Source organism: Arachis hypogaea, chromosome 11, assembly GCF_003086295.3.
Source record: "Arachis hypogaea cultivar Tifrunner chromosome 11, arahy.Tifrunner.gnm2.J5K5, whole genome shotgun sequence".
Classification (NCBI taxonomy): Eukaryota; Viridiplantae; Streptophyta; class Magnoliopsida; order Fabales; family Fabaceae; genus Arachis; species Arachis hypogaea.
Genome location: NC_092046.1, coordinates 135,256,990 through 135,282,475, shown reverse-complemented (window position 1 = coordinate 135,282,475; position 25,486 = coordinate 135,256,990). Strand labels below are relative to the sequence as shown.

The following is a 25,486-nucleotide window of genomic DNA, read 5'->3' as shown; positions in this document are numbered from 1 at the left end:
ATATATTTAATTTTAGGTAAAAACTCAGGTGAAGTCGACTTTACGTGAAGTTTATACCTGATAGCCGTTAGATGAAAATTTAGTCAAATCAATTAAATCATCTAACGGCTCTCAAATATCAACTTTACGTGAAGTTGACTGCACCTGAATTTTCAACTTATTTTTAATTTGCGTCTAATCGAATATAGTTGAAATGGAACCGGGGAACGAGCAAGGAAAAATAGCCGTTGCCCTTGTGTATACGAGGCTTCCTTCTAACTGATATATTTTCAAATCACCCTCCAATCTCCCACCTTGTGCACGTAGCAATTTATTGGCCAGCAGCAAACCCTTAAGTGGAGTTCAGTACCGTAGTGGATTAGTCCTTAACCTGCCAGACTAAGAAATACCGTAAAAAACTAACAAGGCTAGTATTTAATTAATGATATGCGTTAAACCCTATATCCGACACGTCGTGTTCTTTGGTTAATTCTTAACAATTAGAACGCTACAGCCTACATGTAGCATGTCATGTTTCTTGTAATCAATTAAGGCACGGATCCCAAACATCACATTTTTGTAACAATTTTTAAAATTTTTCATTTCTGTAATCAATTTTTTCCCCTTAATCACCACCATGTGTAATTCATCTCTTTCTTTTTTATTGTGTTCTTTGTCAATAATTAAAGAGTGTTACATCAACTTTTGCTTGTTTTAATTTTAATTAATACACTGATATTATCAAATTTTGATCACTAAAGTTTAATTAACATTTGCAATAATGTATGACACGATAGAAAAAAAAAATCGAATGGGGAGTGAAGAACTCGACATCCCCTTTGTCAAGTTCCAGGGTGTTTGTGAATAACACGACATGCATTAGCTCGTTTTCTATTCAATCTAATTTTTAAATGGCAAACCTAATTTCAGATCACACATTTTAATTAAAAAGGATGTATTAGTAAAAGTGGTGATATAATATATATTTAAAAAAAAAAATTAAATGCTGACGTGGAAAATTCCACATAACTTATTACTAATTGTTCATATTTTTAACGTATCGGTACGTATGAATTTATTTAAAATTCATACCATGATAAATTCATACGTACCGATACGTTAAAAATATGAACAAGTAGTAATAAGTCATGTGGAATTTATTTTCCACGTCAGCATTTAATTTTTTTTTTTAAATATATATTATATCACAACTTTTACTAATACACCCTTTTTAATTAAATAAAAAAAAAATATTTTTTATTTAATTTTATAAAAAGTCTTAAACATTCTTACTTTATTTGATTAGACAAAAATATCCTTTTAAATTAATCAAATTTTAGAATTCAATTAATCATAATTTTATAATTTCAAATAATTTAAACAACAAAACAAAAACATATAAAAAAAAAACCAAAAATCAATCGTTCTTCATCTTCTCCAATTCCCCAAATCATTCCTGTCTCCCTCTAAAGCAAAGCAAAACATATCAATAAAACTAAAAATCAATCGTTCTTCGTCTTCTCCAATTTCCTTAATATCATTCGTCCCCCTCCCCCCATTCTGAAGCAAAACAGTGAAAGTCCCAAACCAAAACAACAAAACCCTAGCCCTAGGTTTTTTGCCGCCGCCGTCCCCTATCTCAGTGCTTCCGCTTCTTCCTCTTCCCTCTGTCCGGAACCCAGATAGCTCGGCACGTCGTCCCCATCTTCACTGGCTTCTCTGTCCGTGGCTTGGAGCAGCTTGCCATCGAGTCACTGCATGCCGTCGTATCTGCTCTCGTCGTCGTGTCGCCGATCGCTGCCAGAACTAGGTCGCCGGTCGCTGCCGTTTTGGGTGCAGCAAAAGCTCTTGGTCAAATCAAACCTCTTGGAGTTGAGGTCAGTAATTTATGTCATTGTTCATGAATTTTTTCCCTTTGTAAAAAATAAAATTCAATTGATTGATTTGAACATAGTTTCATTTGTACAAAACTAAAGGAAATTTTTTTATCTCATTTCTTTTCTTATTTAACACTATCGAGTTTTCTATTGCATTCCATATTGTATATGAAATTTCGTTCTAGTTTCTTTTGGAATGTTTAGTTTGGAGTTGCTGGTGAATATTGTGAGTTACTGCATTTTGTGGTACAATTGCTAATTATAATTAATAATTCATGCTATGCCCAAGTTTAAAGTCCTGCATATGCAGGTTCATTTTGTAGTTGCAGCTTGTAAGAATATGATTAATGGAAAAGGTATGAGGCTTGGAGACATTGTCACAACTTCAAATAGAAAGACTATAGAGGTGAGAGTTTATTTGGTTATAATCACAACTTACTGTACACGTTATTGGAACATAGCATTTGTTACATTTTGATCCTGTTTCAATCATTACATTGCAGTCTTCTCATCTTTTCCCTCAGGAAATCATATATTTCTTATATTGAGAACAGTTTTTGTGCTTCTTGGATGTTTAATTTTAATATTTAGATGCAATGTATTGATCACTTGAATTATCGTAGGACAAATCTATTGTAGAAATATCTGGTACAAATAAATATTTGTGTAAAATTGGAAATCAATGATTAGAGATTTTGTCCTCTAGGATCAATATAATTAAACATGTGTAGTAATTTTTATTATTTGTTTATTATAATATTACCATTTGAGATCAATTACTAAGAATTTGATGTTGGGTTTCTTTTGTAGGTTAACAACACTGATGCGGAGGGTAGGCTTACCTTGTTATGTAATAGAAACTCTGTTTTGTGTTGTAAATGGTTTGGTCTAATTTGACCAAGGTCAATTTACATGTATGAGATATAAGCTTTGCACTATTATCATGAGTGCGAATAGATACCAGAAAAAAAAAATTAAAGCAAAGAAGCTTTTGCAAAAGGGGTTTCAACATGTTTTACTTGATACATGTGTCAATGAATCATTCAAATTTTCAAAACTTAATCCTTGACCAAAATTACAAAAAAATGCCACTCGTCACAACAATCACTACAATATAAGTGAATAAACATACTCTTGATTAAGTTAATTGCTTATTGCAATTTATGTTATTTGATACTAATTTTCAGATTATTTAGTAGAAACAGAAGAAATAGAATATGAGCATCATTAATATGCAGAAAATAATTTCAGTTACATTTCTGTTTTATGATGGTTGTGAAGAAAATTGTTCCTTGAGTGATCTCAAGACTCAAGACTCATTCTATATAAATTCTAAACTGCATAGCCATAAGGATTATTACAATATTTTATTTGAAAACAATTGAACACATGCAGATTCTACCAGTAATATCTCCAAGTAATGAAAGTTAACAACTATTGGTTCTCCCTGCTATTACTTTTAAAAATTTAAGCAAGTAAACATCCTTGATATTATTTAGTAGATACACACAACCCAGAACCTCTCAGAAAATGTTGTAAGAGTTGTAAATAATATTAACTGCAAAAATTTTACAACTATTCAATAGTTCTACACTTCAGGAATAGTTGGTAAAGATGGCAGCCATTTTCTGCAGCCTCAATATACAGGACGTTCCCATAGTGCTTTCTGCATGATTAAATGAACAAAAGCTATCTTCCTTATATAAAGAGCTTTAGGTCAATTTTTTGGTTGAAGGTCTTCTTAATGTGCATGCCATCACACAAAAAACATGTGGTCTAGGATTGATGTATGGAGAGAAACCCACTGAACTAGTGAACCAGCAATCAGAAGCAATTTTCCTAAAGAATGAACAACAAATAAAACAATGAACACTGAACCCAGCAATAAAACAACCAGCAACAATGAAATCAATGAATCAATAACGAGGTACTGAAAAATGTGTAATAACATGTTTGGTTTCATGTTTTAAAGTCTTAAAATCAATAGAGAAAAAGGGTCACTAGCTCATAGAGTTCTAAAGCATGCAAACAAAACAAAACACCTAGTATACTCTAGAATAGACTAGAAGGAAGGATGAAAAAGACCATTGAAAATAATTGATTTTCATACTGTGGCCTATGATTCATCCATGGAGAGTTCTAAATATATGGTCTTCAAACCAAAAACAGCTTTCCAGATATCATGATCAGTAAATACAACTTTGATTGCTAACATCCATTACATACAATGGGAACTGAAAAAACAGCTATTCAGGCTATGCCGTAACTAATACATTGAACAATGAACAATGAACAATGAACAACAATCAGAAGCAATTTTAGTAAATCAACAACAAATAAAATCAGAACAGAGAATAAAAATCTAACAACCCTCAACCAAAAAATCAGAACCAACAACCCTAAACCTGTGAACCAAAATATACAAATAGAATTGAAAATCATGAATCAGAATTAACCCTAAACCCCTAAATCAAAACAGAACAAAAAGTTTAAAATTAAAAAACAAAATCAGAAGACGATGGAGGCTTAGCCTAGTATTAATTATAAATTAGAATCAATAAGAAGACTAAACCAGAATTTAAAAATAAAAATAGAATCAGAACAGAAAAAACAAACATGAGGCTTAGCCTCCATTACAGAAGACGATGGAGGCTCGGTGGGAACTGGGGTCGGTGGCTTGGCACTGCTGGGAAGAACGTTCCTGGGTCGGTGCTCGCTGGCGACGCTGGGCGCTGCTAGAAGAACGCTGCTGCCTGCTGGGTCGATGCTCGCTGGGAACTGGGAAGAAGGCTTCCGTGCTGGCGGCTGGTGGGATTGCGACTCTGCAAGAGTGAGACTGTGAGCAGCAGAGAGCGACTGCAAGAATGTGCGAGGGCGAGAAATGTAGTGGTCAGTTTTAAACAAAGTGCTATAGAGGGGTTCTATGAGTCTATTCTTTCAAAGATGATCATTGCTACAAAATATAATGATACATACATATGGAGTAAAGAAATTTACAAGTCTCATTCATATATGATAATGTACTACTCTGTACAGAGCCCCAAACTAAAACAAAAGATAGGGAAGCAAAAAGTTAAGAACAATAAGTGGAAACCTAAAATCTGATGGGTGACTTTATCAACATTTTCTTCCAATACATATTTCACATAACCAAACCATTATCTCCAGCACAAGCAACATAGTTTAGTGTAGTCAGTTCTATTCAAAATCTATTATTTGTTGTACAATGGACTTCAGCTTCAAAAGGCATTTGAGTCGTCAAAGGTGAATTCCCCATGTAAGCACATCTGGTTCTGCATGTAGACAAACATTTAAGTTCCGATTCACTTGCCCCTGGCCACGTATCTGCGAAATGGAAATCCATTTTGCATATCTTGCAAGTCATGACTGACAGGGCCGTTTCGGTTCAGGCTGATGTTCCGACTTCTGACCTATCCACGTTATCACATCTTCTGGCAAACTGGTCAAGAGTTCTCTGCCTTCAAGGGCTATGCTCAATAGTAGTATGCTTTGCAGGGCTACTCAATGGCTGATTATTTGGCACAACTAAGGTGTTCTCATGGCCATCCAACATCTGATTTTTCAGTAACTAAAATTCAGAATGGTTTCTCAAAAACATCGAAAAGTAACTCTCGAATACTACTTGAGTATAAATCTTTGACAAAATATGAATATAAACCAGAATGGAAACCTTGAAGCTAAGCATTATGTACATTTTGCATTACATGTGATAGTTCAAGAAGATGTAGAAATGTACCTGCCCCAAATTATCCAGTTTGAATTGCACCACATCCCTATGATGTAAAAATTTATATCATCAATGCATAATAAATGTTAAGTCAATGCTATACCAAAACCTACCATATGATGTCGTGAACCGTATCATTTGCCAACAACTAGTATATATTTACTGATGAGACCTGCAAACAAGAACTAACTAGTAAAAAAACAGAAGAGCACATGTTGTCTTTGCTACTCAAAAATTTAGATGTGAGAGTTCTTTTCATTTGAGATTATCTGTTTTCTTAATGTTGTCATGCAACTAGTAACAACTCTCTCCTTTCTACTTAATGAGTGTGAGAATACCAGGCCAATTCTATGAGCACGATCTTTGACCTGAATCAGGTCACCTGGAGTCCAGGATTGTTCTGCAAAGCTTGCAGCAGTTAAAGTTAATCCAACTCCCCCAGCTTTAATGGATAGCTGCATGATAACGTGTCACATGAAATCATTATCTCAAGCACAAATACTAACCCATACAATAGAAAAGATGCTTATAACGGAAACACATGGAAGAAATGCACAACGAAAAATACCACCATACCACAGCCGCTTTGATATAATCCTTTTCCTAAAAATCTAACCAATTGTTGCCTTCATGCACCGGGTGTACCTCCATCAATCCGGGGTTATGTGACTTTAGCTTATTTTGTTTAGGAACATGACCTATTTTGATAATGTTAAAAAAATCATGTCAGGAATGACATTAAAAAAATTAAAAATAACATCATTATTTTCCTTCAATCATTTAGAAACTTGATTTGAATTTTTATAACCCGGACGGAAGATTATTTTTCCTTTATCGTCATTCTTATTATTTTCTTAGTCAAATCAATAATGTAATCAATCGATAATATTATAAATATGACTCAAATCAAATTTTTAAACTAAATTTTTCAAACAAGAGTCATTCTAACTTTGTGAAACTTCAATTAATTATTTAAAATGCATCATGTATTTTGAAAGTTGAAACAGAACGCAGAGGTAATTTTGTATGATGAGCTAAAGAGAATATAGACTCAATTCAAGCAAGGTCATATTTCTGAAAGACATTAATATTTAATTCACTGTTCATTCATAATCTTATTGAAAACGACTAAAGATGATAACAAGCCACAAGAAACAACAAGAAATGTTACTATGTCATAGTTGTCTTATGGTAAAATCTTCTTCCCTTACTAGGTGGCCAAACAAACGCGTGGCGTATACGATCAGAAAGCATGGAGATCCCCATGGTGTAGGCACTCTTCTTATGGACAGTCACTTGTAAGAAATCTCGCTCCATGGGAGGAGCCCCAACCTCAAGTTGCAATGCTGCAAAGTCCACTGACAGTGTGAAAACTGAGAAGCATAGCGCCAATGAATTAGATTTGGAACCATATAGACCTCCAGAGAGTATTGCACACAGCTTCCCGTTGCCAAGGTCAACAAAATTGAACCTGGCCTCTTCTCCCACACTGGGATAAATACCCTCAAAACACTCATCAAGGTATTGATATAATGCAACACGGCCATTCTGGGGGTTAACGAGAATGGCCAAGACCTTGTGCAAAGGTGCCTCAGGAGGAGATTCATTCACAAACTCATTTGTGAGGCAAACGGTGTAGTTGCGGCTGCCAAGACCCGGAAGGGACACAGAAATGTACGGGAGACAAATAAAACGACCGTAGTTATCACCGGTAATGAGCCTATCCTTTATGAAGTTCGAAAGATTGTTCTCAGAGGCCGGCTCAGTCGTCCAATTCTCTTTTATGGGGTCGAAGCGGGCCAAACAGGTGTCTCTATTTCCCCTCGATGAAAGAAAGAGGTTGTTGTCGAGGACGAACATGTTATATCGGAAAGGTGGGTTGCTGACGGTCGGAGGAGCGATTAAGGGTTTCCAAGTTCTAGATCCAGAACAAAGAACGTAACAGTCAGGTGAAGCTTTGCCCTGTGATTTCATACAGAAGTAAACATCGCCGGAGCCTGGCGTGTTTGCGATGAATGCTTTGACAAAAGGGAGCGGTGCATCATCCAGTGATTCCGCACGCTCAAAACTGCCCTCCCCATCCCCAAATTTGAATTCGTAGATAGGGCAGGAGTCCTTCACAATCCCCTTTCTACCCGGGTCCTCGGACACCGCCATATAGATCTTGGAGTCGAACTCGAAAGGACACAAATCAAGCTTTGGAAGTTTGAAATGGAAATCGAACTCGAACTCTGGTGGAGGCAAACAATTCCAATCTTTGACATCAACTTCTTGTTTCTTTAAATTGCTTAGTTTGATCACGAACAACTTTTTATACGACACGAGGCAAATGCACGCTTCCTTCGCCATTTTAACCTGCTCCGTTTTTCCTTTTTTTGACACAGCAGCATCCAATTCCGCCATCACTCTCTCCGATCGAACGAGATCGGTAGTGCTGCGGCAGCAAAATGATCGGATTAGGGTAAAGCACTGGAAAGTTAAAAAAGGAACAAAAAAATCGGCTGTTGGTGAGCCACTAGGGTTTCGACTTTCCAATATGAACTTACTCTCTTTCTCAATCATTCTCTCTATATATATATACTATCAAAAGACCGTGCGAAAAATATCTGTTGCTAAAATACTTCTCGTCAATCTACAATTCGCAAAATAATAGAGAATTATTTGCTTAAAAAATATTTATAAAACCATATATTAAAATATAATTAAACTACATATCCACCCTATTATATTTAACCCAAAAAACAGTAAAATTTTAGTATCACCAAAATATAATAGCTTGAATATTTTTTAAAAAATAAACATCATTTTATCTATGGCTAAAAATATTTTTTTAAGATGAGAAAATATGATTTAAAAATATAACTATTTTAGCTTATAATTTTATTTATCTGCTAATTTAAAAAAAAAAAAAGACAAACTAAAAATTTACATTGTAAACCTTAACATAAAAGAAAAATAAATAGAAAAACGAAAACATATTGCTTTATCTTTTTTTTTCCTATGCTTTATTGAAAAATGCATTCAAGATTACATATAAATGAATATTGCATAATTTTTAAATTGATTAAATTATAATATTTTTATTATATACCAAGGAAAAAAAATGATGTAATTCAAAAATTATTTCTTATATTCTTTTTAACCCAGAATCATCCGAATTTGTCCTAAAATATTAAATTTAATAAAAATACAAGGCCTTCAATTTTCTTTTTATCTGCTAATTAAAAATAAAAATTGAATATAAGAAAATAAACCAATATAAGAAGAAAATAAAAATTTATACAATTTTCAAGAATTAAATATTCTTTTTTATTATCTTGATTTAATTACATAAGTATTTCAATATCATTGAAAAATATTATGAAAAGATTAAAAAATACACTTTTGAAGATTTATACACTTTCTAAAAATTGAGTCTACTTTTTTCCTTCGTACTATTATCTATGAAGCACGGATTCTCTCATGGTGCCAGCGTATCATCCGACACCGACACGCGGTGGATACTTCAAACGAGCATATCGACGGCGTGTCTTCTTGCGGAACAGAATTTTGGTGGAGCTGTCACGAATCCAAACGAGTCTGACTCGATTCAATCCAAACGAGTCCGACTCGATTCAGATGTTCATGAGACGGATCTTTCTGCTAGACTACAAATCTTCAATTGATTTTGTGATGTTATGGCCCGATTAACCAATTTTTTCTTTTTAATTTTAAAATATTCTAAAATTAGAACAAATCAAAATTTAAATTTAAAAATAAAATAATTAATAAATCAAAACCTAAATCTACTTAGTTGTCTTTGATAGCTTACTTACTCACTATCTTAGCATTTTTATTTTTTTAATAATTACATAATTTTAAGACTTTTTTATGCAACTATATTTACTCTTATATCATAATTTAATATATTATTTAAATTTTAATTCACTACATATCCTAAACGTGTCGTATCCAATTTTTTATAAAAAGAACATGTCGACATATCTGTGTCGTGTCGTGTCCGTATCGCGCGTGCTTCCTAGACTATTATAGCTACTCTACTCTTAGACTATAAACCAACCCTATAATAAATTACAAATTATATTAACCTTAAACAAAGAGAATATAGAGTGATGAGGCTACTGCATTTTATCGAATTTCACAAAAACGAGCTACATTCTTAACTTTGCCTACAGGCTAATGATTTAATACCCACATCCTAGCAATTGATGCATTGCATCAGCAATAAGACAAATAAAAACGTACAACCCAAACTTAAAATATCAATTCCTATTACATGAACACACCAAAAAATTTTATATTGTTCACAAAAAGGGTGTGTAAAATCCATATCTATAGCCCTATATAAATCCTAATCACTAGCTCTAGGTAAATAACATGAAGACCCATGTCACTTAGCCCCTTGTCCAGATGCAGTATCATAGTATCAGCCTCATCTGAATTCATCAAATTCAATCTTCAAGGACTTCTCAACTTCTTCACGGGAGCCTTTTTCTTTTGTTCATCCTCAGCACAGCCTTTTCTAAGCCCAATAACATACTCCTAATTTCAAAAATTCCAAATAATTGAAATCAAATTTACTACATCAATATAAATAGTTATGCAAAAAAAAAAAACAAAAAATAAATATCAAGACATTATATATATATATATCAAATACTAACCCTTTCACTTTCAACAATTTCATCTCATGCATTTTCTGAGTGATCACCTTCATTTGACATCTCTCTCATAGTATTAGCAGACTTTCTTTTAACATTAGCATACTTTCTTTTAAGAGAAGGACACTATTATAGCACAAACAAAATAATATTTTGCAGTAACTTAAAAGGGGGAGGGGATTTAGGGGGGAAATATATAATAGAAATCTTCATATCTTCATCGGCTACTAAGTCAACAACATTTACTTGATTCTGAGTATATTGAGGTGAAATAGCAATGAGCTAAGAACAGTTAGAAGGAGTCAACACATCATTGGATATTTTGGTAACTTTTGAAGGACCCTTAAAGGATCCTTCACCTCTTGGAAGAAAGTCAGTCTTGCACAACACAAAAAATACATTCAATATATCTCAGCACATTATCAATAATCAACAAACCAAAAGAGGGCCAAACTGATAACCAACTCAGTAAAAATGCACAACAGGATATAATTCGATTGTATACCTTATCAGGGCTCAAATCTGATCCGAAAAACTCAAATATTCCAACTATGGCAGCATCCTCACAAACACGCCTCACAGGGTAAGTACCTTTGAACTTATCCATTCCAATAGGCCTACTAAAAATTTTGAAGAGCATCATCTTTTTCAACTCTCTCTTGAAAGATAGGAGATTGTGTACCAAACACAACCTACACAACCAAAAAAAGAAAAAATTAAAAGAACAAAAATAAAAAATATAAGCACAAAACCATGGATAAAAAAAATACTATAACCCAAACTGAACAGATATAAAAGGGTATGATTAAAATATATTACATCCACATCCTTGAGATGTTGTTCAAACAACTAAGCACAAGTCTTTTTCAGCAGATAGCTTGCCTCATGATCAAATAGTACGAAAATTGACATACCAGTGGAATCCTCAACCAACACCTTCATTCTAAACCTGTAATTTATTTTTTCATAGTGCAGAAAAAATAAAAAAATGATAACAACTCACAACTATATAATAAAAAAAGAACCAAAGGCGAATAAACAACAAAGAAAATATTCTGATTAAATAAACCTGGGTGTGACATTGGTAACATGAATGTTGCAGAATTGACAGAAATAAACTTCAGATTCTGCCTGAACACCTCTACCACACACACAAACAGAGTACCACCAAGGACCATCCTCAACTATCTCAAGCACAACAAAAGTTCCACCCTATTTAATAAGAAATTTATAAAAAGTACAATGGACCCATTTTATGACCAAAGATGATAATATTAATTATGTTTTGGGTATAATAATATAAAAATATTTTCATGATAAATTAAACATAATTTATTTAAAAATACTATAAGAAAACCTATTACACGTGCTTGAAATTAACACCTAGGGAGAAATAAGAGATGCTCAATTTAAAAGTTGATATGGAAAAAGAAAAGCGCTAAAGTAGAACAAATCCAAATTATTAATAGGTAATACAACTGCAAACAACAGAGTATATCAAATTGAGAAGCGAACACAAATGAGCGTTAATTAACAGTCTGATTCAAAATATACAAATATGCAGTTATCTCAATGAAAAAATAGACTACAAAACTACACAAAGACAAAAGACAAATCAAACATAGTTTATATAAAAAAACATGGGGAAAAATATTTACCTTAACTTCCTCATAGAGCTTCTTCACCAGGCTATCTGGTGTTATGGCCATGAACATCAATTCCATGAATTAATGGAATTCCCAGCCTAGTGAATAAAGCACCCATTTGAAGTTCATTCACCATGTTAACCCAATCCTCATGAGAAGTATTTAACTTTGGAACACTTCCATCTCCACTCACCACACACCCTTTAAAATTACAAACCTCAATTTCCTTCACATCAATAGACCTACATTCCAATTTTATTAGTTATTTGTATGATATATACACACTTGGATACAACTTTTGAAGTACATTACTCCAAGTTTAAAGCAGCAGCTAGCAACACCTACTTGTAAAGTTGTAATGAAGTTTAAACTTCAAAGCTCATGCAAATGCATAGTATCTAAATCTCTCACCAGCAAACTAATTATAGTAGCAGATTGCTGGCAACACAAAGCTGAGTAGTGAAAAATTCTAAATAAATAAATTATTTATTATATAAGATATGTTGTCTTATTTAAATAAAAAATTATATTGTGATAAAAAATTTCTTTCAGAAAAAGATTTAAAAAATACTTTCTAATCAAATCAAGCCCAAAAGAATAAACCAAATGTTAAATCTTGCCAATGAAATAGTTCTTGATGCAACAGAAGCAACAATGCGTTCAATCTGCACCATTTGGCCAATTTTCTCTTCCAAAGTCATCATTTTTATAAGATACTTGATTTGAATATTTAATGACAATTTTGGATCTTTATATTTCTAATACTTTGCCTCTATCACTACTAACACCCAACATGTCAATAGCATAAGTCCCACAAAAAATTTGAGAAATTTGGCTATTATTTCTTTCTTCTCTTTTTCACCCTTCAGTTATAATTTCACAATGGAATCAGATCATTGTTCAGGTTGGAGCTTCAAAGCTGATTCAAGCTAAAATAATATATAGAGTTTAGGTTTAATTTTAAATTTGAATTTGATCTATTGCTAAATTTGCTTATTAAATAAAAATTAAGTAGAAGCAGTGATAAAGGATTATAAGGATATAATTGTTTAAACAATCTAATTTACATGGCACAAATTTAAATTTCATTGAACCTGTTTCTTTTGCACACAACATGATGACGTTGCCAATTAATAGAAGCAAATTAATTTGTACAGATCAAGAGCATAAGTCCCAACATGTCAAGAGCATAAGTCCCACCCAAAATTTTGAGAAATTTGGGCATTATTTCTTTCTTCTCTTTTTCACCCTTCATTTATAATTTCACAATGGAATCATATCAATGTTCAGGTTGTAGCTTCAAAGCTGATTCAAGCTGAAATAATATGTAAAGAGTTTAGGTTTAATTTTAAATTTGAATTTGATCTGTTGCTAAATTCGCTAATAAAATAAAAATTAAGATAGAAGCAGTGATTAAGGATTATAAGGATATAAGTGTTTAAACAATCTAATTTACATGGCACAAATTTAAATTTCATTGAAACCTGTTGCTTTTGCACACAACATGATGACGTTGACAATTAATAGAAGCAAATTAATTTGTACAGATAAGCGAAGAACAGAAGCAATGCTAGGTAATAAAACTAATTGAAACAAAAACAGATGTATTTATATATTAAAATATAATTTAAGGGGAAGAATAGTTCCAATAATAATGAAAAAATTTGTTGAGAAATATGATTATATTTACAATGGTCCAACTCTTTTCTCAATCAAATACTTCTACCTACTATACTATTACAGCACAACTTCTTCCTAAAATCTCTCACCCACTAAAGGGAACAGAAAGAAAATAAGAAAGAGAAAGTGGGACAATGAATTGAAAAATAAAGAAACTAAGCTTATAACATTGGCTATAACCTAGTAACTATTAATGACTATTTTTGGTATACAGTAGAGTAGTTATTTGCTTGAATATTAGGATTCAACAATATAGTCAAGAGTTGATTATTTCAGAAATTTATATCACCCACTCCAATTGACTCACCTACTCTCCTTAACATATCTACTCTCTTTGACTAAAGCTTATTTATATTTTCTCATTTTTGTGAAGGGGAAGAAAGATCTAAATCAAGTAATGCTTGTACAAAAAGATGAAATAAAAGTGATGATTTATATACCTCTACCAAATTCATAAATTACATGTATGTAAATAAAAATCGTATTCAATTATTTTTTTCCGAATACTCAGAGCTTGTCACGATTTTAACTCTATCCCAAACACAAAAAGAAAATTTTTTATTCAAAGAGCCTCATTATTTGAAGTATTTTAATTTAGCTTCACTACTCATGTAATGGTATTATTCTGAAGAACACCTAATATTAGGACAGGACCTGAACACATTTTTTTTATAAGAGCAATAAGTTCAGAATAGAATGAAATCAAATCCCCATTTTCCAAGAGGAAAAACTCAAATATTAAATAGGTTCAACATATAAGTAGAAAATACCATCTCAGAGAGATCCAAATAAACTTGATTATCCTCAAACTCCACTTTTATCCAATCAACACCATATGTAATTCATAGTCCTGAAACAAAAGTAAATTGTAATAAAGTTATAGTACAATAACATAGTGATAGACAACTAACAAGAGCAAACAATAAACTAATTAAGATCATTTATAACTAAACTGCTTTATGAAATTATACTTCATAGCTTTTAGGGTTTAGCTTTTAGTTAACAGCTCTGGCAGAACCTAAGATGCAATTTTAATCAATTGTTATTGATTATATCAAATATTATCCTCATCAATTATCAAGAAAAAGAACACTTGCCCACAGCAAAGATAACCAATTAAGTAAATCCATAACCCAACAAAAATTGAAATTCTGCAGAGAAAAATCCTAAACCCTAAATTTACAAAGTCACTTTTATTGTTTTTTTCATTTATCCATATTTAAAATAATTGGATACATTCTCCAAATCAAAGAAAATATTTAAAAGGCATAATTAAGCATAATAATCATATTTAATTTTCATTAGCTCCACAATAGCTTAAAGGTCTTAATCTAGTGTAATTTTCTTGGCCTGTTTCCAAAAAAATGAGAAAAACGAAGACCCTCCCAAAACAAAACTTGATAAGTAGTGAACTAACTCGCCAGCAATGTCCCACAAATCCAAAATCAAGGTACTCACATCCACAATAAGCATTTACGTACCATGGTCCTACAATAGATAATCCTACTTGTGATTATTATTATTATTATAGTTTATAAATATAAAAGGCTCCTATAACATTATAGCCTCTGGTACTTCAGCATTGAAGTCCACTGCACAGTAATTTCTAATTTCCTTACACAAAATGCTATTATTATAAAGAAAGAAGCTAAATTTTCCTTTCAAAAAAACTTCACTTTCATGAACTAAGTTTAAAATTTCAAAATATTCTTCATCTTTTTTTTTTTTTAAATCAAGAAGCAAAATCTCTTTATTGTAAAGACAATCTTTAAGCAAAGTAAATCTACAGTCAAACTCACATTTGGAATCTAAACTGAATTTTAATAATTGTACAATTGTACCCCTAATTTCCTGAATTTCCAACAAACTAAAAATGATTTAAAATTCAAATATCAATTCTAAAATTATACATTGGCCACTTACAATTAACAACACTGTCCAATCTTTTGTTTCTTTCCCTTAAAGAGTGTATTAACATAGAAAATGTGGGATAGCAAGCTATGCAAGACAGACCTATGTATAACTTGAACTAAATGTGAGAGAAATAGGTAAAATATGTGAATAGGGCAGTGAAAGCAACTACCAAAGTATAAGTAACAATGCACTTGAATATTGAAAGTTGCTTTTCATTTATTTGGTTAAGTAACTGACCTTGAAATCAGAGAGCAATTAGTCTTTTTTTCTGGAATGTGTTCATTGGCCAAGAAGCAACACAAGCTGGAATCTGCAAAACATATCCACAAGCAACTTCAGAAGCATATTTTTGACAATTTTGATTCATGTTCACTGCATAAAAGCAACAAACATATCAGTGGTGCTCCTTAATTGCATTATGCTGTGTTCAGCCCACTTTTCAAGAGCGACACTTCAGGATCAGCATAGTTGGACCTCAATATAAAAGGGGGGAAAAATAAAGAACAATTAGTTCATGTGTATTTACTCAAAACACATCGAACAAAATATTCAACAAGTCAGTTCATAATTCAAAAATATTATTCTTCCTTTCTTTTTAAACCAAGCAGCAAGGCATTTTTATTTTAAAGTTAAAATCCTTGAGCAATGCAAAAGAAATAGAAAACAATTAGTTCATGTGTATTTACTCAAAACACATCGAACAAAATACTAAGAAAACACAAAGGATCAATACACAACCATATGCCAAAAGAATTGCAACTAAAATAACAGTAAATCCATATAGATTTAAAAGAAGATGAAAAGGCACCTATAAAACAAATTGATAGTAACAATGACAGCAACCAAAAATTATACGCTCAACACGTCACAGATGGAAAAACACTCGACCTAAACCAAAGATTCTCATCAAGTCAGTTCAGATTTAAAAAATATTATTTCTTCCCTTTTTTCCAAACCAAGCAGCAAGGAAATTTAAGATAAAATCCTTAAGCAAAGCAAAGCTAAAGTCATTTATTCACAACATAATGATACAGATCTGTCCTGACATCAATTTCTTCTTTCTCAGGTTACGATAACGACACAGATCTGAATAGATCACATAAACAGCTAAAATCAAGACCTCTGACAAACCCCATTATCAAAACTCAAAAGGGAGATACCGAACAATGCCTCCAAAATAACGAGTTACTTAATATCAGTGAATAATTTATTGGAAATATAAGTTCCAGAGAAGTCACGTGAAAATTCAAATCAAGATTTTAAAACATGCTAAAAATACATATTGAAAAATATAATAGTGAAGTCACTCTCAAATTAAAAGCATATAAAACCACAATTAAGAAAATTAAAAATCAATAAGGCAATAACCCATCAATAAAATGCTAGTTTAAAATAGACAGGAAAAAGACCGAAACAAAAAGGGTTGCAAGAACGAAAGCATTACAGTTAGGGATTGCGAAAGGTTAAGAGTTCCACAAACCTAAATGGGAAGTTGGAGGTCCAATCAATTTCGCTGTTGCAATAAAACGTCTCTGGTAACCAAGAAGAACTGCCAGATCTTGGACTCCGAGAGGTAAACCTCCCTGTCCGGGCACCCACGAACTCTCGGTCAATAATTTATTGAAAATATAAGTTGTAGAGAAGTAATGCGAAAATTAAAATCAAGAATTTAAAATATGATGAAAACACATTGAAAAATATGATAGTAATGTCACTCTCAATTTGGATGTTGCAAGAAAGTGTACCTAGAACATAATCATATATTAAAAATGATTGCAACTAAAGTAACACTAAATTCATATAGATTTAGAACACAAAGAAAAGCCACCTATAAAACAAATGGATAATAACACACTAAATTCATATAGATTTAGAACCTGAAATTACACGTTTAACACGTCATAGACAACAAAACAGTAAATTTAATCCAAAATTTCTCATCAAATCAGTTCAGAATTCAAAAACATTAATCTTCATTTTTTTAACCCAACCAGCAATATATTTTTATTTTTTAGAAAAAATACTTAAGCAAAGCAAAGCTAAAGTCAATTATACAGAAGGTAATGACACAGATCTATCATGGCATCAATTTCTTTTTTCTCAGGTTATGATAATGATACACATGAACTAAGAGATCACACAAACAGTTAAAATCAAGACTCTTACCAAACTCTATGATCAACAATCAAAAAGCAGATACCGACACTCATCTCCAACATCATAAGAGTTACCCAGAAAGTAAACTTTTAAAATTTACCAACATCTCAAGAAAAAATAACTTAACCTTCTGCAGACTTTCTGGCCCCATTTCTGTTTCCAGTAGAACTGCGATGCAGCCTCAGATCAGAATCCACCAGGGTGTGCAATTGATCTCTTATACATCTTCACATATACCAACAGATCACAATATAAATAATTGTGCATTAATATTTATTTGAAACATTATCAAAGAAATCCTAAAAGACACGATAATGATCCATCCGGTATCTAACCTGAGGGGTAGTGCCCGACAGAAAACGGGGATGGAACTCTGTAACCTTCGACATTAGGACTTCTGTCCTGAGCCACCGCGATTGAACTCGACCAGCTCCCGATTCCACGGAATCTCCTAGCGTTCTGAGTAATCTAAGAAACCCTTGCTTCATCTTCTTAGATGTTGTCTGTGTCACATCAGACGTTTACAGCATCCGTCCATCAAGATCGACAATGTCCCCGAGAGAGAGAGAGCTCGCAGCACAGCATCGCCGCAATAGCCGGACTCGAAGAGAAACATGAACTGGAAGGAGAAAAATGGGGTGGAAGGTCTAGGGACTCGACAATGTCCATCATACGTTTACTCCATGTGCTTTATACAATTAGAAGATGCCCAAAAAGAAACTGGCCATCAATAAAGTTTAAAAATTGTGCTCAGAAGAAAAAAAAATTACAATCAAGGAATGAAGATAAACAAAAGAGAGTAACAAATAGGGATAAATTTCTTACTAATTTTATTTAAAAGTATATGACAACAGAATCAAATACTCAAACTTCTCAGAAAAAGAATCACCATAAGCTTGATAGCTAAATAGAGCAACTGCTCAGGCCACTCTCGAGGCAGTTCCAAGATTATGAATTTCATTAGCTCCATCGATTCATAAGCTTAAAGCTGCTTGAAAGTAGTCTGACCAACCCAAGGAACTGATCAATCCCATAATCCCAAACTCGGAAACTTTCAAAGAAATCATCAGACTAAGCTGAGAAGTTGTAGTATTTGATTCTCAAAACAAAATCTTCATTACTCAACAAACAAAGATAATAAAAAGAAGGGGGAAAAAGGTTTGAATTAATCTTCTCACAACCATTACAAAATTTCCAGCCAAAAGTATTTATGGGTAAAAAATTAAATAAATAAGGAGTATTTCTAAAATAAAAAACCAAGCAAATAAAAACTTAAAAATGAGCGGAAGAGACAAAGAACAAAATGCAGAATAGTAACAAAATACATAATGACTTTTCATAAAACAACTTAAGGAAGCTAGCATCTGAAATTGGACCACAAAAAATTGTATCACTGATCAACATTTTTCAAAATTTTCCAACAACCCTTTATAGAATAGTATTCTAATTATTTTTCCCGATCTAATTATTATACAAACGAAATCTAGTTACCAACAACACAAGAAAAAAAAACTAAAAACAAAAAAGGTACAAAGATAAATTTGACTCTCAATTCCTTTGTGTGGAAGAATAAAAAAAATGGATATGTGAACAACACAAGTACAATTCAAGCACTGTAGGATAATCAAAAAAAGAATAAATACTTGCTCATCTTATTTCAAAAGAATGTCGAAAAATACCGGGAAATAAAATTAGCAAGTGCTTATCCTTTTTTTTTGTCATAAATCACATTTTTGTAAAAAATACATAATAAAATTGTACCCCAAATTCAGAAAAACAAATAACTAAATCCAAATAACATCGATGTACAATTCAATTGGTATATAATAATACAATTCAACCTAATCTTGTTACTAATTTTATTTCAGAAAAGAATAAAATAAAATGTGTATTTCTAACATAAATAGCCAAGAAGACAAAAACCAGCACATCAGCGAAACAGAGAAAGAAGAAAATAAAGAAGCCAGTAGATGAAATTGCAACATATAAAATTTTATAGGTTTTCCAAGTTTTTACACCAAAAGTTTTTTATTTTTTAATTGCATAAAATTATTACCATTTAAGATTGAGAAAAATAAGATTCAAATTTAAGAAATATGGCATCAGTATTAAAAAGATTAAAAACTGATTTAGTATCAACAGTGAAAATAAAATAAACATATAGTATTCTAATATAGTTAAAAATTTCATCTGTAAGGCATAAAAATATTTGTAAACATTAAATACATACAAATGTTTCGCTTAATAATTACAAAAATAAGAGTTTAAGAGTGCAAGTGTGAAACGAATCATGGAAAAAAAACAAAAAACAAAACAGCAACACTAATTATTTATTTAGTTCAATACCCAAGAAGACATAAGGCATAAATAATTATAAAAGAGAACAAAAACATAATTTATGTAAAAATAAGCAAAAAAAAGTATGACTTACTTCATCCAGCAGCTTCATTTTCCAAACTGATGACAACTATTAAAGATACAAATTAAGGAAAGCAACACTTGAAATTGAACCGTATTGAATTTTATAGTTTTTTCCACTTATTACAACAAAAGGATTTTATTATTCAAATGCATAAAATTATATGAATCAAAGCTGAATGATACACACAACTAATTAATTAGGGGTACATAGTTGAGCTTTACACTACCCATTATTACTAACCTTTGAGCTCCGAGAAAGCCACGGAAATGAGAACCTTCTCTATGATTTTGCCCATTCTGGGAACTGAGGAAGCACGAATACAAAATAAGCACTTTACCCTAACAAAAGAGTTGGACAAATAAAGATGAGATTCTTACTAACATTATTTCATAAAAGACGGAAACAAATTATGTATTCACAGAATAAATAATTATGAAGTTAAAAAACCGAAAGATCAGCGAAACAGGCAAACAACACAAAATGTCAGCGGCCAAAATTGCACATTATAAACACATCAACTTATTTTTTTCACTCTTTTGAATACGAAATAAAATTGAAGATTAATTCAGCAACTATATTTTGCAATTAAAATAAAATGATACAGTTTGCAGCTGTTGTGACAATTATGAGAAATAAACATGTCTAAGCCAAAGGAGAACAACATAAAAATCAAGTTGAATGAAAAAAGGAAATTAGAAGATCAAGTTCAGCGACAAACATTCAATTAAAAACATAAGTATTAAACATTGAGCTACTTACCGGGATAGGCTATGTTCGACTCGCCTTTCCAATTTCCGACTTTGACAACATGAGCTGCTACCAATGAAATTAGGTTAGTTTCCTAGACGTCAAATTAAATGAAACAACAAAAATGAAGAAGAAACGACGAGTGCAAACAATATAGGAACCATATTGTGAAGATCGGAGTTGAATCCATAGGATTTGGGAGAAACAGCGACAGAGACAACCACAGCCACAGATCAAGGAATCCATTCTCTTTTCTCACACACCAAACATCAAATCAAAGATCCCAAAACACAAAAGAAACCCTAAATCAAATAGATTAAAGATCCAGTACCAAACAAAGTAACAGATCGCGAGAATCACTGCACGAGGAGAGCGAGCGCTTGCTGAGATCTCGGCCGTGCATCTCTCACCAAGGTTGTTGACGTTCGTACGCGCCTGAGGCCTGCAACAGAGATTGTAGTCACTCATCATCGCCCTCATCTCAGCAGCTGAAACAAACCGGAGCCATCCCCATGATTGTTCTCTTAGACGAAAAAACCCGCTGAGCTCGGTGGGTTAGGGTTTGCACATGGGGCTTGAGGAAATGCGGGTTTGAGAATCAGCTTAGCTCGGTGGGTTAGTGTTCGCACATGGGGGTTGAGAAAATGCGGGTTTGCGACTGCGTAAGACCGATAAAAAGTTCCTTAATGGCCAAAGAGGATAAAGACGACAACGATGGTGTGGGTTACCGAGGAGAACGAAGGAGAAGATGGGATTTAGGGATATCGAGCGAGATAGAGAGACCAGGAGGAGAATATGAGGGGTGAATGTAACGTGTTTAAAGCCTGTTCAGCCACTTTTTTATTGTTTTTAAGAAATTAATTTTATTTTTTTAATATATTATTTATTTTTTAAATTTATTAAATAAATATTTTTTATTTTAATATTGATATAATTTTATTTATATTATATTTTGTTAAAATTAAAATTATTATAAAATATTTTAAAATATTAAATTATAAAATTACACAATAAAAAAATATATTGTTAAAAGATATATATTGTTAAAAGATATATATTGTGTTTAAGGTACATCTTTTCTAATTTTACTATTTAATTTTAAAAGATATATATTGTTACCAAAATTTTATTATAAAGTTATTGTTATTATTAGTCTTATGAATGTATTGTCTATTTAAAATTTATAGTATTTGTTAATTATTTGTTTTATTTTTTTATTATAGAATTCATAATTTTGTTTGACATTAGGCATTTTATATAGTAGTGTACAATATCAAACTTCTAAATTTATTCAATACAAAAAATATTTTAAATAAATATTATGCGATGAAGATAAAATATTAAAAATATAAGTAGAATAAGTGAGTACTAACTATTCATATGTGCATGGCTTTTAGCATTGTTTATAACTGGTTCATTATAAGAGATTGATTGAGGCATTGAATTAGTAGCAGTGGTGTATGTCTCGACCTACACTTATACAAAAAAAAAAATACAAACTTAATATGTTGTAGATTATCTTAAAAGAATTAAAAATTAGTTCTTAGAATTGCGCAAATTAAGTTAATTAATTTTATTAATCTTTTATATTAAAATTTAATGTAGAAGCAAAATGACGTTATTACATGTTTTAAATATATAGGGTGCTAACTAGTTAGGACATCACCACATGTCCACATCTTTTACTTGAACAACTTCATTATAATGTGATTCTAGACCTATATTTTTAAAGAGCAATATAGATAATAAGCATAATTTGAATTTATAAGAGTAAAATTAGTTATCATGATTAAAGTTAACTTTTATGTCGCGTATAAAGGTGATTTTAATTATTTTAAATTTGTTTAATTTTATTTTGAGACAGAGAATATTTTAATTATAATATGCTTCTATTATATTTTTTCTATTGTTTTTTTTAAAGTTTGAATATCGTCCATTAATTTGTAATATTTTTAAATTTATTTTTTTAGTTTATTATGATAAATTAACAATATGATAAATATTTTGTCTATTAAGATTGCAGAAATATTTTTTAAAAAATAGTTTATTTGTTATATTCTAATTTATCTTTATTTTTTGTGTTTATATGTTAACATTTCACATTAAGAATTTATTACATATTTAATATTATTAAATTAATATATTTTTTAATAATAAATAATGTTACGTATCTCATGATTATTATCATTGATTGATATAGTAGCATTTTTTTTATAATTGATATTTAAGATAGTTATTCAATATAGCGTTATCTATGTTTTTAATTTTAGAATTTGAAAACTATTTATCCAATCACTGTTTGTAATATTTAATATAGTATTTAGATTTTTTATAAAATTATGTCCTATTTTACCGTGATCAAATTTTGGTATTTATTAAATTTTTAAATGGACAATAATTTTATAGTAAGAAGGGTTAATTTTTATTTATTCCATGTATTTAAATACATGAGATGAAATATCAATATTCTAGTATTCTTCTTCTATCATTATGTTTGTATTTAAGTCGGATTTCTTCTGGTTTTATTTTAAAATTATAAAAAAATATATATTATTACCAAAATTTTAAAATATGAAAATATAAATTAAAATAAAAACTAAAAAAATTAAATTAAAGTATATTAAAATTCATTATGTTACATTAATTTAACACAATATATAAATACTATTTTGATAATAAAATTATTATGTTTGACAACTTTTTGTAATTATCTTATAACGTAATATTTTTTTATATAAAATGATTCCTTTATTTTTTAATATAAGAATGCAAATGCATATTTTTTTATTTTTAATATTTTATCCCAAGCATCTACATTAATTTGAAACATAAATATATATTTTTTTAATAAATTTATAATTAAAGTTTTAGTTAAAGAGTTGTCAATACTTCTTTGTATAATTTAGAGCAATAAATTTATTTTCATTTCATAGTTATTACTTTGTAAAATATATTTAATCACTCAAATTTAAAAATACACATGGCAAAAAATAAGCGATATGTTAATATTTTTTCTCTTTATTCTATTTGTTATTATTAGTTTTTTGAACACATTATTTATTTTAATTTTTTAATTATTTATATATTATACGATAAAGATGGAATATTAAAAAAATTATTATTTTGTCCATTAAATTTATTTTATGAAATAGATTATGTAAGGATATACGAAGTCTATAAAAATCACTACAAGAAAAACACCCATTCAGGTACACTTGAAAAGTGTAGCCAAAAGTGAAAAAAAGATGCCTTAGGCTACGGCTACGCTTTTTGGGCTACGGCTACGTTTTTTGAGGTGATTCCTATTCGGCTGTTGCCTATTCTCAAAGGCTACGCTTTTCTGCACCAAAGGCTACGCTTTTCAAGTGATGCTGTCCAGGACCAAAGGCTACGCTTTTCAGCTTTCATTTTTCCAGAATAGGCTACGCTTTTCAACGCTACTGCATCACTTGTAAAGCGTAGCCACATTGTATACCATAGCTACTTTTTATAAGCGTAGCCTTAGGTCCCTCTTTTTTTTTGTATACCATGGCTACTGTATATAAGTGTAGCCTTAGTCCCTTATTGTTTTTTTTTTTTATTTTCTGTATATATATAATATTCTAATAATTATTAATACAACATAATTATACTAAATAATTTCTTTAAATAATAAAAATTATCCGTAACCAAAATATATTTATAATAATGATCCAAAAATACTAGATTGAAGTTAATTTTGAATATTCATACATCTCATACAAGTAAGCATAGTCATACCAAAATAATCATGATACACTTAGAATTTACTACTAATACTCTACGAAAAACTTAAATATTATATCCTACATAAGTATCTTCTAATAAAAGTCATTAGTCAACCATACATGTATCCATTCCTAACACTACTCTATCTTGGCCAATAAACCACAATAATAATCAGCTTAATCTTCATTATCATCCTCAATATTGTCCTGCATAATTATATAAAAAAATAATTAGAAAAATATTTATAATGACATTCGCAATTATAAAAATTAAAAAATCAAACTCAAAACTATAATGACTGATATCATTAATTCTTTCTGTACTGTGTGCAAGTTTCACCAATGCATAGTAGTGTTTCACAAATCCAAATTTAGAATTCAAAGATTAAAAAAAAAGCATAAGCTAGATAAAATGCTATAAATGATTGGGGGAACAAGCAGATTCACAAGAAATATTCAAGTTGCAGTTTATATCCAATCAATTATTAAGGAGATTAAATTGTGTAATATACAATGATTTGCCTGTTGGTGCTGTCCAATGTGACATTTGGTAATTGGTAATGGTAGTGTGATTACTCATTAGTCATTAACCACTTCTGGGGGATCGCTTGGGGGAACTCTAACTAAGCAAAAGGGGGGTGTGTGAGGAAGGTGTGGAAAAAAAAGAAACAGGGCAAGTAATATCTAAATTACAAATTGGTGCAAGTTATTGCTAAATTATGTGCCGCAATAAATAACTAACCTGAAATGAAGTTATACTTCTCTCTAACTTTGATATGTATTGCAGCTTCCTATGTGCAGAATGTCTATTTGCCAAGATTCTAATACAAAACAAATAAGAATTTTCAGTCAAAATCACAAAAGTGTAATGTAAAGCAATTTCATATAATAATTGTCAATAAAATTCAT

The 25,486-nt window shown here is 31.0% G+C and overlaps 2 protein-coding genes and 1 long non-coding RNA gene across 66 annotated transcripts; 1 reads left to right on the top strand and 2 right to left on the bottom strand.

Annotated features, from left to right (window-relative positions):
- The first annotated feature begins 1,539 nt into the window (after positions 1–1,539).
- On the top strand, positions 1,540–2,855 carry LOC112724075 (uncharacterized). The gene is made up of 3 exons (XR_003163294.3): positions 1,540–1,856; positions 2,167–2,262; positions 2,667–2,855. It is a non-coding gene; the product is annotated as an uncharacterized lncRNA (long non-coding RNA).
- A 1,951-nt stretch (positions 2,856–4,806) lies between these two features.
- On the bottom strand, positions 4,807–8,223 carry LOC112722779 (uncharacterized). 15 transcript variants are annotated; one of them, XM_072207487.1, is made up of 6 exons: positions 6,776–8,184; positions 6,173–6,302; positions 5,943–6,059; positions 5,718–5,776; positions 5,614–5,650; positions 4,807–5,430 (listed from the first exon to the last, which is right to left on the bottom strand). In XM_072207487.1, coding segments are annotated over exons 1-2 (1,392 nt in total). In that variant the 5' UTR covers positions 8,167–8,184; the 3' UTR covers positions 4,807–5,430; positions 5,614–5,650; positions 5,718–5,776; positions 5,943–6,059; positions 6,173–6,301. The 15 variants fall into 15 exon arrangements, with proteins under 15 accessions (XP_072063588.1, XP_072063589.1, XP_072063586.1 ...); XM_072207488.1 differs by having other exon boundaries at positions 5,582–5,650; positions 6,181–6,302; XM_072207485.1 differs by having other exon boundaries at positions 6,181–6,302.
- Positions 8,224–9,709: 1,486 nt separating this feature from the next.
- Positions 9,710–21,657, bottom strand: LOC112722778 (uncharacterized). 50 transcript variants are annotated; one of them, XR_011867845.1, is made up of 15 exons: positions 21,163–21,650; positions 20,844–20,897; positions 20,325–20,422; positions 17,998–18,350; positions 17,790–17,887; positions 16,986–17,088; positions 15,743–15,815; positions 14,362–14,441; positions 13,006–13,226; positions 11,924–12,153; positions 11,335–11,477; positions 11,085–11,214; positions 10,771–10,957; positions 10,269–10,315; positions 9,710–10,146 (listed from the first exon to the last, which is right to left on the bottom strand). XR_011867845.1 is itself a non-coding variant. In XM_072207460.1 (15 exons), the coding sequence occupies exons 12-15, from the start codon at positions 11,090–11,092 to the stop codon at positions 10,083–10,085; spliced, it is 306 nt and encodes a 101-aa protein (XP_072063561.1). In that variant the 5' UTR covers positions 11,093–11,214; positions 11,335–11,477; positions 11,924–12,153; positions 13,006–13,226; positions 14,362–14,441; positions 15,743–15,815; positions 16,986–17,088; positions 17,790–17,887; positions 17,998–18,350; positions 20,325–20,422; positions 20,844–20,897; positions 20,993–21,657; the 3' UTR covers positions 9,710–10,082. The 50 variants fall into 46 exon arrangements, 28 of the variants coding, with proteins under 28 accessions (XP_072063561.1, XP_072063559.1, XP_072063556.1 ...); XM_072207460.1 differs by having other exon boundaries at positions 20,993–21,657; XM_072207458.1 differs by having other exon boundaries at positions 17,998–18,382.
- Between the last annotated feature and the right edge of the window lie 3,829 nt (positions 21,658–25,486).

Coding starts and splice junctions, on each gene's coding strand:
- LOC112722779 (XM_072207491.1), bottom strand. CDS start 8,166: ATGATTGAGAAAGAGAGTAAGTTCATATTGGAAAGTCGAAACCCTAGT. Junction 6,303..6,815: donor CGCGTTTGTTTGGCCACCTA/GTAAGGGAAGAA, acceptor TTATCAAAATAG/GTCATGTTCCTAAACAAAAT.
- LOC112722778 (XM_072207455.1), bottom strand. Junction 10,316..10,770: donor CAGATTTGAGCCCTGATAAG/GTATACAATCGA, acceptor TGTCAAATGAAG/GTGATCACTCAGAAAATGCA. Junction 10,147..10,268: donor AAATTGTTGAAAGTGAAAGG/GTTAGTATTTGA, acceptor TTTTGAAATTAG/GAGTATGTTATTGGGCTTAG.